This window comes from Macaca nemestrina, chromosome 20 (genome assembly GCF_043159975.1).
Source record: "Macaca nemestrina isolate mMacNem1 chromosome 20, mMacNem.hap1, whole genome shotgun sequence".
Lineage (NCBI taxonomy): Eukaryota > Metazoa > Chordata > Mammalia > Primates > Cercopithecidae > Macaca > Macaca nemestrina.
Window position 1 is genome coordinate 10,307,899 of NC_092144.1, and position 13,026 is coordinate 10,320,924.

The 13,026-nt window shown below is 51.7% G+C and overlaps 1 protein-coding gene across 5 annotated transcripts in view; it reads left to right on the top strand.

Annotated features, from left to right (window-relative positions):
• The window catches only part of C20H19orf38 (chromosome 20 C19orf38 homolog), a 36,749-nt gene that overhangs the window by 12,121 nt on the left and 11,602 nt on the right, over window positions 1-13,026 (top strand). For 2 of the 5 annotated variants that reach the window (XM_071086624.1, XM_071086622.1), the window contains exons 2-5: window positions 481-1,135; window positions 3,151-3,459; window positions 10,431-10,523; window positions 12,980-13,007. In XM_071086624.1, coding sequence (XP_070942725.1) covers window positions 901-1,135; window positions 3,151-3,459; window positions 10,431-10,523; window positions 12,980-13,007 — 665 coding nt within the window. In that variant the 5' untranslated portion in view covers window positions 481-900. The remainder of the gene's footprint in view (window positions 1-480; window positions 1,136-3,150; window positions 3,460-10,430; window positions 10,524-12,979; window positions 13,008-13,026) is intronic. The other 3 variants (XM_071086623.1, XM_011728586.3, XM_011728494.3) reach the window with 3 other exon arrangements.

Consider the following 13,026-nt stretch of genomic DNA (forward strand, 5'->3'; position numbering starts at 1 on the left):
CTCTTGTTGCCCAGGCTGGAGTGCAGTGATGCAATCTCAGCTCACCACAGCCTCCACCTCCTGGGTTCAAGCAATTTTCCTGCCTCAGCCTCCCAAGTAGCTGGGATTACAGGTGTGTGCAACCATGCCCGGCTAATTTTTTGTATTTAGTAGAGACGGGGTTTCACCATGTTAGGCTGGTCTTGACCTCCTGACCTCAGGTGATCTGCCCACCTCGGCCTCCCAAAGTGTTGGGATTACAGGCGTGAGCCACCGTGTCTGGCCTAATGTCTACTACTCTTAGCCCCATTCTGCAGAACAGTATACTGAAGGCTCAAAGGAGGTAAGCTGTGCCTGAGGTCGCAGAGGCCAAGCCCTAACCACCATGTCCTCCCACTCCTGTCCGTATTTGTTTAAATGTTGGCGCTGGTTAGGCTATGGTTTGTGTCTTGGGTGTGGGTTTCCAAACATCCCACTGCTGTCACCCTGTCTCATTCCCAGGAGTTCTCTTAGAAGGAGAGACAAAAGGCTGGGCACGGTGGCTCGCTCCTGAAATCCCAGTACTTTCGGAGGCTGAGGCAGGCGGATCACGAGGTCAAGAGATCGAGACCATCCTGGCCAACATGGTGAAACCCTGTCTCTACTAAAAATACAAAAATTAGCTGGGCATGGTGGCTCCTGCCTGTAGTCCCAGCTACTCAGGAGGCTGAGGCAGGAGAATCGCTTGAACCTGGGAGGCAGAGTCTGCGTTGAGCCGAGATTGCTCCACTGCACTCCAGCCTGGGCAACAGAGCAAGACTCTGTCTCAAAAATAAAAATTTAAAAAAAAGGAAAAAATGGTGAAAACCACCTAACCATCTCATCCATTTTTTCTCCTCTAATCTGCAGATCAGCAGCCAGAGAGGTGCCCGGGTCTAATGTATGTTTGGGGAAGGGGTGGGGAGAGGAGAGAGTCCCTTTCAGTGCTCAAGCCTGTGTGTGCAACTTCCTGCCAGTGAGGAAACTCTCAGCTTGAGAATTAGCCCTGGTTCTCCTTTCCCCGATCTGGCCTCACAGGAGGAGTTGGCAGGGAGCCTTGGGCCCCTCTGGCCTCTGCCGGATTTCCCAGCCAAACGCGGGGGAGAGATGCCCTGGACCATCTTGCTTCTTGCAGCTGGTGAGTCTGAAGCCCCCCTTTCAGATCCCCCACGCCTTTCCCCCCTTCCCCTGTCCACCTTGCCGCTCTGGGGGCAGAAACCAGTGCAGGGGCTGCCGTTCGAGGGCATCGAGGAGGCTGAGCCCTGGGCAGATGGGTTTGCCCATGAGCCTTGGAAATTCTCCAGCAGTGTTGCTTTTTTCTTGTTAGGCTCCTCATCACCCCCAAGTTTACGAATATCAGAAATATCACCCCTCTGGAGTCAACTGTGCCCACACCCCATGACTCAGCCCCGCTTGGTCTCCGAAGGCTCCTTGAGTGCTGGGGCAGGAGGAGGGTCTACCCAGGGGGATATCAGTGTGGCAGGGGTGGGTGGGGGTTGAAGGCTGGACGAGGGAGGGTTTATGTAGACCTCCACCTGGCCAGACACTCTGTTCAGAAGCCCGTGGGCAGTCAGGAGAGAGATGGGTCCCCAGGAAACTTCATCCTGCAGGAAGCTATGCTCCAAAATCCAAATTCCTCACCCCAGCCTGGAAAAGAAGATAAAAGTCCTCTGCCCTTCCTTCTCCTGCCCTCCCCATCACTCATCCCCTCCCGCTCCTGCCACCCCCCTCACTCACCTCCTCCCTCCTGCCATGATAGCCTCCTTGCTGCTCGTTTTTTAATTTTAATTTTTATTTTTAGATAGAGACAGGATCTCACTGTGTTCCCCAGGCTAGTCACAAATTCCTGGGCTCAAGCAATCCTCCCACCTTGGCCTCCCAAAGTGCTGGGATTACAGTCATGAGCCACTGCATCCGGCGTTTGCTCCTCCTTAAACACCCCCATGCCCCTTCCATCCCCTGGACCTTTGCCTATGCTGTTCCCTCTGCTGGAATGCCCTTCCCCAGCTCTCCAAATGGGTCCTTCCTCACCACTCAGGACTCAGCTCATGGGAGGCCAAGGTGGGAGGATTGCTTGAGGTGAGGATCTGGGCAACATAGTGAGATCCCATCTCTATACAAAATAAGCAAAATTAGCTAGCCAGGTTCACCAGCCTGGCCAACATGGTGAAACCCCGTCTCTACTAAAATTATAAAAATTAGCCGGGCGTGGTGGCACGTAGTCCCAGGTACTCAGGAGGCTGAGGCCACTGTACTCCAGCCTGGGCAACAAAGCAAGATTTTGTCTCTAAATAAATAGATAGTAAATAAATTAAATAAAAATAAAGTAATAAGGGTATAGTTGTGCTGCTGTGTAATAACCAATGCTATTACTGAAAATTGATGGCCAGGCATGGTAGCTCACGCCTGTAATCGCAGCACTTTGGGAGGCCAAGGTGGGCAGATCTCATGAGGTCAGGAGTTCGAGACCAGCCTGGCCAATATCGTGAAACCCCATCTCTACTAAAAATATAAAAATTGGCCAGACGTAGTGCCACATGCCTGTAATCATAGCTACCTGGGAGGCTGGAGGATCACTTGAATCCGGGAGGTGGAGGCTGCAGTGAGCCAAGATCACGCTAGTGCATTCCATCCTGGTGGCAGAGTAAGACTCCGACTCAAAGGAAAATGAAAAATGCGGTGGCTCACACCTGTAATCCCAGCACTTTGGGAGGCCGAGGCGGGCGGATCACGAGATCAGGAGATCAAGACCGTCCTGGCTAACACGGTGAAACCCCATCTCTACTAAAAATACAAAAAATTAGCCGGGCATGGCGGCGGGCGCCTGTAGTCCTAGCTACTCAGGAGGCTGAGGCAGGAGAATGGCGTGAACCCGGGAGGTGGAGCTTGCAGTGAGCCGAGATCGCGCCACTGCACTCCAGCCTGGGCGACTGAGTGAGACTCCGTCTCAAAAAAAAAAAAAAGAAAAATGAAAATTAATTCAACTACAGGGAGCCGTCACCATGTGCCAGGCAGTGTGGGGTAGGGTCACTAGCCTCCCGACTCACAGAAAACACAAGGCCGAGGGAGGGTGATCTACTTGCCGGAGGCCACAAAGCCAGGTCAGCCTCCACTCTCACCACGCACCCACCCACCTTACCGTCTGCATCGCAGGCTCCTTGGCGATCCCACGACCGTCCATCCGGCTGGTGCCCCCGCACCCAAGCAACCAAGAGGACCCCATCCACATCGCATGCATGGCCCCTGGGAACTTCCTGGGGGCGAATTTCACACTGTATCGAGGGGGGCAGGTGGTCCAGATCCTGCAGGCCCACGGAGACCAGCGCGGGGTGACATTTAACCTGAATGGCAGCAGCAGCGAGGCTCCAGGGGAACCCTTCCACTGCCAGTATGGAGTGTTAGGCGAGCTCAGCCAGCCCCAGCTGTCAGACCTCAGCGAGCCCGTGAACGTCTCCTTTCCAGGTAAGGCCATTCTATGGGATCTCACTGCCAGGGGCTTCATTTTCCCACACAGACCTCTCGTATGTACTGTTGCCTCAGAGACCTTCCCAGAAAAAGCCAGGCTTACACCCTGCCAGGACTTACTCGCCTTTCCTTTTTCCATCTTCTCAGCTAGCCCAAAAGGGGATTTGTTGGTTCACTGAGCTGAAGTCAGCTCACAGGGTCAACTTCAGGTATGGCTAGATCCAGGTGCTGAAAGCTGTCAGGAACCATTTGCCCCATCTCCGCTCCACATTGTTCTCTGTCTTATTGTCAGGTAGCCCATCTCCCTCATGGTACCAAAATTGTTGCTGTGATTCTTCCCATTTTGCAGATAAGGAAACTGAGGCACAGGAGGTACAGCTTATACACATGTAACAGGTAGCTAGTCTGGGATGCCATTGCCTTCCAAAAACCATGAATTACACCTCCGTGACCTACATTACTTCCCCTCTTGGCCACATACTTTTTCCCCCCCCCGAGACGGAGTTTTGCTCTTGTTGCCCAGGCTAGAGTGCAATGGCGTGATCTTGGCTCACTGCAGCCTCCGCCTCCTGGTTCAAGCAAGACTCCTGCCTCAGCCTCCCGAGTAGCTGGGATTACAGGTGTGTGCCACCATGCCCGGCTAATTTTTGTATTTTTAGGAAAGACGGGGTTTCACCATGTTGGCCAGGCCAGTCTCGAACTCCTGACCTCATGATCTTCCTGCCTCGGCCTCCCAAAGTACTGGAATTACAGGCATGAGCCACTGCACCTGGCTTTTTTTTTTTTTTTAAATGAGACAAGGTTGTCCAGACTAGAGGGCAATGGCACAATCATAGCTCACTTCATCCTCAAATTCCTGTCCTCAAGTGATCCTCCCACCTCAGCCTCCTAAGTAGCTGGGACTACAGGTGTGCATCACCATGCCCAGCTAATTAAAAAAAAAATTATTTTAGAGATGAGGGTCTCGGCCGGGCGCGGTGGCTCAAGCCTGTAATCCCAGCACTTTGGGCGGCCGAGACGGGCGGATCACGAGGTCAGGAGATCGAGACCATCCTGGCTGACACGGTGAAACCCCGTCTCTACTTTAAAAATACAAAAAACTAGCCGGGCGTGGTGGCGGGCGCCTGTAGTCCCAGCTGCTCGGGAGGCTGAGGCAGGAGAATGGCGTGAACCCGGGAGGCGGAGCTTGCAGTGAGCTGAGATCCGGCCACTGCACTCCAGCCTGGGCGGCAGAGCGAGGCTCCGTCTCAAAAAAAAAAAAAAAGAGATGAGGGTCTCAAAATGTTGACCAGGGCCGGACATGTCTTGGGCATGGGTTTCCAAACATCCCACTGCTGTCACCCTGTCTCATTCCCAGGAGTTCTCTTAGAAGGAGAGACAAAAGGCTGGGCGCAGTTTCACACCTGAAATCCCAGCGCTTTGGGAGGCTGAGGCAGGTGGATCACGAGGTCAAGAGATTGAGCCCATCCTGGCCAACATGGTGAAACCCTGTCTCTACTAAAAATACAAAAATTAACTGGGCATGGTGGCTCCTGCCTGTAGTCCCAGTTACTCAAGAGGCTGAGGCAGGAGAATCACTTGAACCTGGGAGGTGGAGTCTGCAGTGAGCCGAGATCACTCCACTGCACTCCAGCCTGGGAAACAGAGCAAGACTATGTCTCAAAAAATAAAAATAAAAAAGAGGAAAACATGGTGAAAACCACCTAACCATCTCATCCATCTTTTTCCCCTCTAATCTGGACATGGTGGCTCATGCTTGTAATCCCAATACTTTAGGACGCTGAGGTAGGTGGATCACCTGAGGTCAGAGCTGAAGACCAGCCTGACCAATGTGGTGAAACCCTATCTCTACTGAAAATACAGAAATTAGCTGGGCATGGTGGTATGCGTGTATAATCCCAGCGGCTTGGGATGCTGAGGCAGGAGGATCATTTGAACCTGGAAGGCACAGGTTACAGTGAGCCAAGACAGTGCCATTGCACTCCAGCATGGGCGACAGAGCAAGATTCTGTCTCCAAAAAAAAAAAGATGTTGACCAGGCTAGTCTTGAACTCTTAACCTCAAGTGATCCTCCCACCTCAGCCTCCAGAGTAGCTGGGATTACAGATGTGAGTCACTATGCCCAGCATGAGCCACATAAGGCTTCTGGACACTTACTGTGCACCAGGAACTGTCCTTGGTCTTGCCCTCCTGCAGCTGACATTCCAGGCAGATGAGGACAGATGATAAACATGAAATCCGACATATATTCAACCTGCCAGCAGGGCACCAGATAAAATCCACCTGGGTGAGGATGTCATTATTTGAAGTAGAGTAGGGCGACTGGCCCAATGTTCTAATGGTCAGCCCTCTGGACTCTGAAGTAGAGTATTGCAATCAGGGAAGCCCTCTCTGAGGAGGTGGCATTTGAGCAAAGAACTGAATGATGAGGAGGAGCCAACCACGTGGATATCTGGGGCACATGTTGCAGGCAGAGGATACAGGCTGTGCAAAGGCCACGAGGCTGAAGCTTCCCTGGTGTGTCTGAGGAGCCCAGTATGGCTGAAGGATGGTGAACAAGGAAGAAAATAGGGAGAGGCGGGGCAGGGAGTTCACCAGGAGGATCGTGGGGGGCCTGGTAGACCACAGCAAGGATTTTAGCTTTTTACCCCAGTGAGACGGGAACCCCAGCAGGGCTGATGTCCTTTTCTGATCTCTGAGTGAGGAGGCTGGGCATGGGTTATGGGTCAAGAAGCAGGAGGGAGGAGCCCTCGATAGCCTTCTGTGTTACCATCAGTCAGAACTTTCCTGGCCGGGTGCAGTGACCCACGCCTGTAAGCCCAGGACTTTGAGAGGCTGAGGCGGGAGGATTCTTTTAGCCAAGGAGTTCAAGATCAGCCTGGGCAACATAGTGAGACCCTGTCTCTACAAAAAAAAAAAATAAATAATTTTTTTTTAGATAGGGGTCTTGCATTGTTGACCAGGCTAGAGTGCAGTGGCGCAATCACAGCTCACTGCAGCCTCCACTTCCTGGGCTCAATCAATCCTCCCTTCTCAGTCTCCCTAGTAGCTGGGACTACAGCCTTGCACCACCATGCTTGGCTAATATTTCTATTTTTTGTAAAGACAGGGACTCACTATGTTGCCCAGGTTAGTCTCAAACTCCTGGGCTCAAGTGATCCTGCCACTCAGCCTCCTAAAATACTGGAATTACATGAGCCACCGCACGCCTGGCTCCGGCCAATTTTTTTATTTTTATTTTTTTGGAGACGGAGTCTCACTCTGTCGCCCAGGCTGCAGTGCAGTGGTGTGATCCTGGCTCACTGCAGCCTCTACCTCCGAGGTTCAAGCAATTCTGCCTCAGGCTCCCTAGTAGCTGGGATTGCAGGCGTGTGCCACCATGCCCAGCTAATTTTTGTATTTTAGTAGAGATGGGGTTTCACCATGTTGGCCAGGCTGGTCTCAAACTCCTGACCTCAGGTGATCCACCCTCCTTGGCCTCACAAAGTGCTGGAATTACAGGCGTGAGCCACCATGCCCGGCTAATTTTTTGTATTTATTTATTTTTTTTTTAAGTAGGGGTTTCACAGTGTTAGCCAGGATGATCTTGATCTCCTGATCTGGTGATCCACCCACCTCGGCCTCCCAAGGTGCTGAGATTACAGGCGTGAGCTACCGTGTCCGGCTAATTTTTTTTTTTTTCTTAATTAGCAGGGCCTGATGGCATGTGCTGGTAGGCTGAGGCAGGTGGATCACTTAAGCCGGGGAGGTAGAGGATATTGTGAGCCATGATCCCACCACTGCACTCCAGCCTGGGTGACAGACGGAGACCCTGTCTATAAAAACATTTTTTTTTTTTTTTAATGTCTGACACAGAGTGTCACTCTGTTGCCCAGGCTGAAGTGCAATGGCCCGATCTCGGCTCACTGCAACCTCTGCCTCCCAGGCTCAAGCGATTCTCCTGCCTCAGCCTCCCGAGTAGCTGGGACTACAGGCGCCAACCACCCTGCTAATTTTTGTATTTTTTAGTAGAGATGGGGTTTCACCATGTTGGCCAGGGTGGTCTTGAACTCCTGACCTCAAGTGATCTGCCCATGTCGGCCTCCCAAAGTGCTGGGATTACAGGCATGAGCCCCACCACGCCTGGCCCAAAAAACTTTTTTTTTTTTTTTGAGACGGAGTCTCACTCTGTCCCCCTTGCTGGAGTGCAGTGGCCGGATCTCAGCTCACTGCAAGCTCCGCCTCCCGGGTTCAGGCCATTCTCCTGCCTCAGCCTCCCGAGTAGCTGGGACTACAGGCGCCCGCCACCTCGCCCGGCTAGTTTTTTTTTGTATATTTTTTTTTAGTAGAGACGGGGTTTCACGGTGTTAGCCAGGATGGTCTCGATCTCCTGACCTCGTGATCCACCCGCCTCGGCCTCCCAAAGTGCTGGGATTACAGGCTTGAGCCACCGCGCCCGGCCGAAAAAAAAAGTTCTTTTTAAAAGTTTTTTGGCCGGGCGCGGTGGCTCAAGCCTGTAATCCCAGAACTTTGGGAGGCCGAGACGGGTGGATCACGAGGTCAGGAGATCGAGACCATCCTGGCTAACACCGTGAAATCCCGTCTCTACTAAAAAAAAATACAAAAAATTAGCGGGGCGTGGTGGCGGGCGCCTGTCGTCCCAGCTACTTGGGAGGCTGAGGCAGGAGAATGGCGTGAACCCGGGGGGCGGAGCTTGCAGTGAGCCGAGATCGCACCACTGCACTCCAGCCTGGGCGACAGAGCAGACTCTGTCTCAAAAAAAAAAAAAAAGGAAAAAAAAAAAAAAGAACCTTTTCACTGCAAAAAAGAATCTTGTTGCCAGCGGAGGCCAACACGCAGCTATGACAGAGCAGTTCTCTGTCCTTCCCGGCCTCGGGCTCCTCTATCAAAGGTCTCCTTCTCTCACCTTGGCCTTGTGGTCTTGGAGTTGGGAGCTGACAACACCCCTTCTGCCCCAGGTGAATCAATGAACAAGGCTGACATTGTGAGAATACCAAACGTCTGTCTTCTTCCCCCTCCTGGCTTAGCTCCTCACCTCCCTTGGGGTCGGGGCATCTCCTCTTTCTGCAGGAAGGGGAAGCCAAGTCCTGTGCTGAGAAGGTGACTCTGGAACTGCCACTCCCATGCCTGTGTGACTAGCTTCTGGGTGGATCTCAGGGTCTACCGTTGGGCTGGGGGTGGATGTCATCTGGCCACTGGCACCCAGACTGCAAGTAATAAAAACCTGACTCACACTGGCTCTACCAACAAGAGGGGATTTGTTGGTTCACTGAGCTGAAGTCAGTTAACATGGCTGACTTCAGATGTGGCTGGATCCAGGCGCTGAAAAATGACGGAAAGCATTTGCCTTCTCAGTTCCTCTTCTGTCTTATTCTCAGGTTGTTTCTCCCCCTCACGGTGACAAAATTGTGCCCTGAAGCTTCAGATATATATTCTCTCCTTTTTTTTTTTTGAGACCGATTCTGGCTCTGTCACTCGGACTGGAAGGCAGTGGTGCAATCTCGACTCACTGCAGCCTCCGCCTTTCAGGTTCAACACAGGCACTTGCCACCACGCCTGGCTAATTTTTGTATTTTTAGTAGAGACGGGGTTTCACTGTGTTGGCCAGGTTGATGTCGAACTCCTGACCTCAGGTGATCCACCCTCCTCAGCCTCCCAAAGTGCTGGGATTACAGGCATGAGCCACCGTGCCCAGCCATCTCTTTTTTTGTTTGTTTCTTCAGACAGGGCGGGTTCTCTCTATGTCACCCAGGCTGGAGTGCAGTGGCACGATCTCAGCTCACTGCAGCCTCCACCTCCTGGGTTCAAGCTATTCTTGTACCTCAGCCTCCCAAGTACCTGGAATTACAGGCGTGCACCACACCTGGCTAATTATTTGTGGGGTTTTGTTGTTTTTGTTTTGTTTTGTTTTGTTTGTTTTCGAGACGGAGTCTTGCTCTGTCACCCAGGCTGGAGTGCAGTGGCACGATCTCAGCTCACTGCAACCTCTGCCTCCTGAGTTCAAGCAATTCTCCTGCCTCAGCCTCCTGAGTAAGTGGGACTACAGGCACATGCCAGCATGCCTGGCTAATTTTTTGTATTTTTATTAGAGACGGGGATTCAGTGTTAGCCAGAATGGTCTCAATCTCCTGACTTTGTGATCCGCCCGCCTTGGCCTCCCAAAGTGCGGGGATTACAGGCGTGAGCCACCGCGCCTGGCCAATTATTTATGTTTTTATTTTTTATTTTTTATTTATTTTATTTTATTTTATTTTTTTGAGACGGAGTCTCGCTCAGTCGCCCAGGCTGGAGTGCAGTGGCTGGATCTCAGCTCACTGCAAGCTCCGCCTCCTGGGTTCACGCCATTCTCCTGCCTCAGCCTCCCGAGTAGCTGGGACTATAGGCGCCTGCCACCTCGCCTGGCTAATTTTTTGTATTTTTTAGTAGAGACGAGATTTCACCGTGTTAGCCAGGATGGTCTCGATATCCTGACCTCATGATCCGCCCGTCTTGGCCTCCCAAAGTGCTGGGATTACAGGCTTGAGCCACCGCGCCTGGCCTTTATGTTTTTAATATAGACAGAATTTCCCTGTGGCTAGACTGGTCTTGAGCTCCTGGCCTCAAGTAATCCACCTGCCTTAGGCTCCCACAATGTTGGGATTACATGCATGAATCACCGCTCCTGGCTTAAGAGATCTATCCTATGCAATGCTAGGCAGAGGAGTAAAACTCTTTTCCCAGTGGTACCTCCAAAGTCCCAGACTTAGCTCTCATTGGCTTCACTTGGGTTACGTGCTCATCCTGAACCAATCATAATAGCCAGGAGTGAGGGATATGCTAATTGGCCAGACACAAAGTTTGCTAAGTCTCTTGGGTCCATCTGCATTCATGTTCTTTGGTTGGGGGTTATGGGGTAAGGGCTGGCTACTCAAAGGTTACCTGGAGAGATGGTACTGACCTGCCCACTCTCTTTTCTGATTTTCCTCCAGTGCCCACTTGGATCTTGGTGCTCTCCCTGAGCCTGGCTGGTGCCGTCTTCCTCCTCGCTGGGCTGGTGGCTGTTGTCCTGGTGGTCAGAAGAGGTAACAGCATGCAAAGAAAGCCTGGCACACAAGTTGCCAGTTGACAACTTCTGGAACCTGAAAATGTGCTTACACTCACAACTCACACCGTTTTGTTTTCAGGTTCAATAATTTGTTCATCACACCCCTTTTAAAAATATTTATTTATTTATTATTTTTCTTCTCAGGCAGAGTCTCGCTCTGTTGCCCAGGCTGGAGTGCAGTGGTGCGATCTCGGCTCACTGCAACCTCCGCCTTCGAGGTTCAAGCGATTCTCCTGCCTCAGCCTCTCAAGTAGCTGGGATTACAGGTGTGCACTACCGTGCTTGGCCAATGTTTGTATTTTTAGTAGAGATGGGGTTTTGCCATGTTTCCCGAGCTGGTCTTGAACTCCTGACCTCAGGTGATCCGCCCGCCTCGGCCTCCCAAAGTGTTGGGATTACAGGCGTGAGCCACAGTCCCTGGCCTAAAAGTTTTGTATTTGGAGACTCACTCTGTCACCCAGGCGGGAGTGCAATGGCAGGATCATAGCTCGCTGCATCCTTGACCTCCTGGGCTCAAGCAGTTCTCCTGCCTCAGCCTCCAAAGTAGCTGGGACCACAGGTGCGTGCCACCACACGCAGCTAATTATTTATTTTATTTTATTTTATTTTTTATTTTTTATTTTTTTTTTGAGACGGAGTCTCGCTCTGTCGCCCAGGCTGGAGTGCAGTGGAGCAATCTCGGCTCACTACAAGCTCCACCTCCCGGGTTCACGCCATTCTCCGGCCTCAGCCTCCCGAGTAGCTGGGACTACAGGCGCCCGCCACTGCGCCCGGCTAATTTTTTCTATTTTTTTAGTAGAGACGGGGTTTCACCATGGTCTCGATCTCCTGACCTTGTGATCCGCCCGTCTCGGCCTTCCAAAGTGCTGGGATTACAGGCGTGAGCCACCGCGCCCGGCCTATTTTATTTTTTTTAAGACAGGGTCTTGCTATGTTGCCCAGGCTGGGTAACTCCTGGGTTCAAGCAATCCTGCCACCTCAGCCTCCCAAAAGTTCTGGGACCACAGGCGCACACTACCATACCCAGCTAATTTTTTAAAAGTATTTTTTGTTGACTGGGTGTGGTGGTTCACGCCTGTAATCCCAGCACTTTGGGAGGCCAAGGCGGGCAGATCACCTGAGGTTGGGAGTTCAATACCAGCCTGACCAACATGGAGAAACCCTATCTCCACTAAAAATACAAAATTAGTTGGGCGTGGTGGCGCATGCCTGTAATCCCAGCTACTCGGGAGGCTGAGGCAGGAGAATCACTTGAACCCAGGACGTGGCAGTTGCGGTGAGCTAAGATTGTGCCATTGCACTCCAGCCTGGGTAACGAGCAAAACTCCGTCTCAAAAAAAAAATTTTTTTTGTTGTTGAGATAGGGTCTTGCTATGTTGCCCAGGTTGGTCTTGAACTCCTGGGCTCAAGTGATCCTCCTGCTTCAGCCTCCCAAAATGCTGGGATTACAGGCATGTGCCAGCATGCCCAGCCAAATTATGTGTGTGTGTGTGTGTGTGTGTGTGTGTGTGTGTGTGTGTGTGTGTGTGTGTATTTTGAGATGGAGTCTCACCCTGTGACCCAGGCTTGAGTGCAGTGAGGTGATCTCGACTCACTTGCTCTATTGCCAGGCTGGAGTGCAGTGGCACGATCTTGGCTCACTGCAACCTCCGCCTCGTAGGTTCAAGCGATTCTCATGCCTCAGCTTCCCGAGTAGCTGGGACTACAGGTGCGTGCCACTACACCCAGCTAACTTTTGTATTTTTAGTGGAGACAGGGTTTCACCATGTTGTCCAGGATGGCCCAGCACTTTGGGAGGCCAAGGTGGGCAGATCACAAGGTCAGGAGTTTGAGACCAGCCTGGGCAATATGGTGAAACCCCATCTCTACTGAAAACACAAAAATTAGCCAAGCGTGGTGATGTGTACCTGTAGTCCCAGCTACATGGGAGGCTGAGGCAGAAGAATTGCTTGAACCCAGGAGGCGGAGGTTGCAGTGAGTCGAGATCACACCACTGCACTCCAGCTTGGGCAACAGAACGAGACTCCATCTCGAAAAACAAAACAAAAAACAAACAAAAATCTGAGGCCTTCCAGGCCAGGCGGGGTGGCTCATGCCTGTAATCCCAGCACTTTGGAAGGCCGAGGCGGGTGGATCACTCGAGGTCAGGAGTTCGAGACGAGTCTGGCCAAAATGACGAAACCTCTACTAAAATACAAAAATAGCTGGGCCTGGTGGTGCGCACTTGTAATCCCAGCTACTCGGGAGGCTGAGGCAGGAGAATCGCTTAAATCCAGGAGGCAGAGGTTGCAGTGAGCCAAGATTGAGCCACTGCACTCCAGCCTGGGTGACAAAGTGAGACTCTGTCTTAAGAAAAAAAAAAAAAAAAAACAGAAATTGCCGGATACAGTTAGGACCAAAATCTAACACATGCTCATTTCTTTTTTGTTCCAGTTAAACTCAAAAATTTACAGAAGAAAAGGTGAGATCATCCCTGGAGA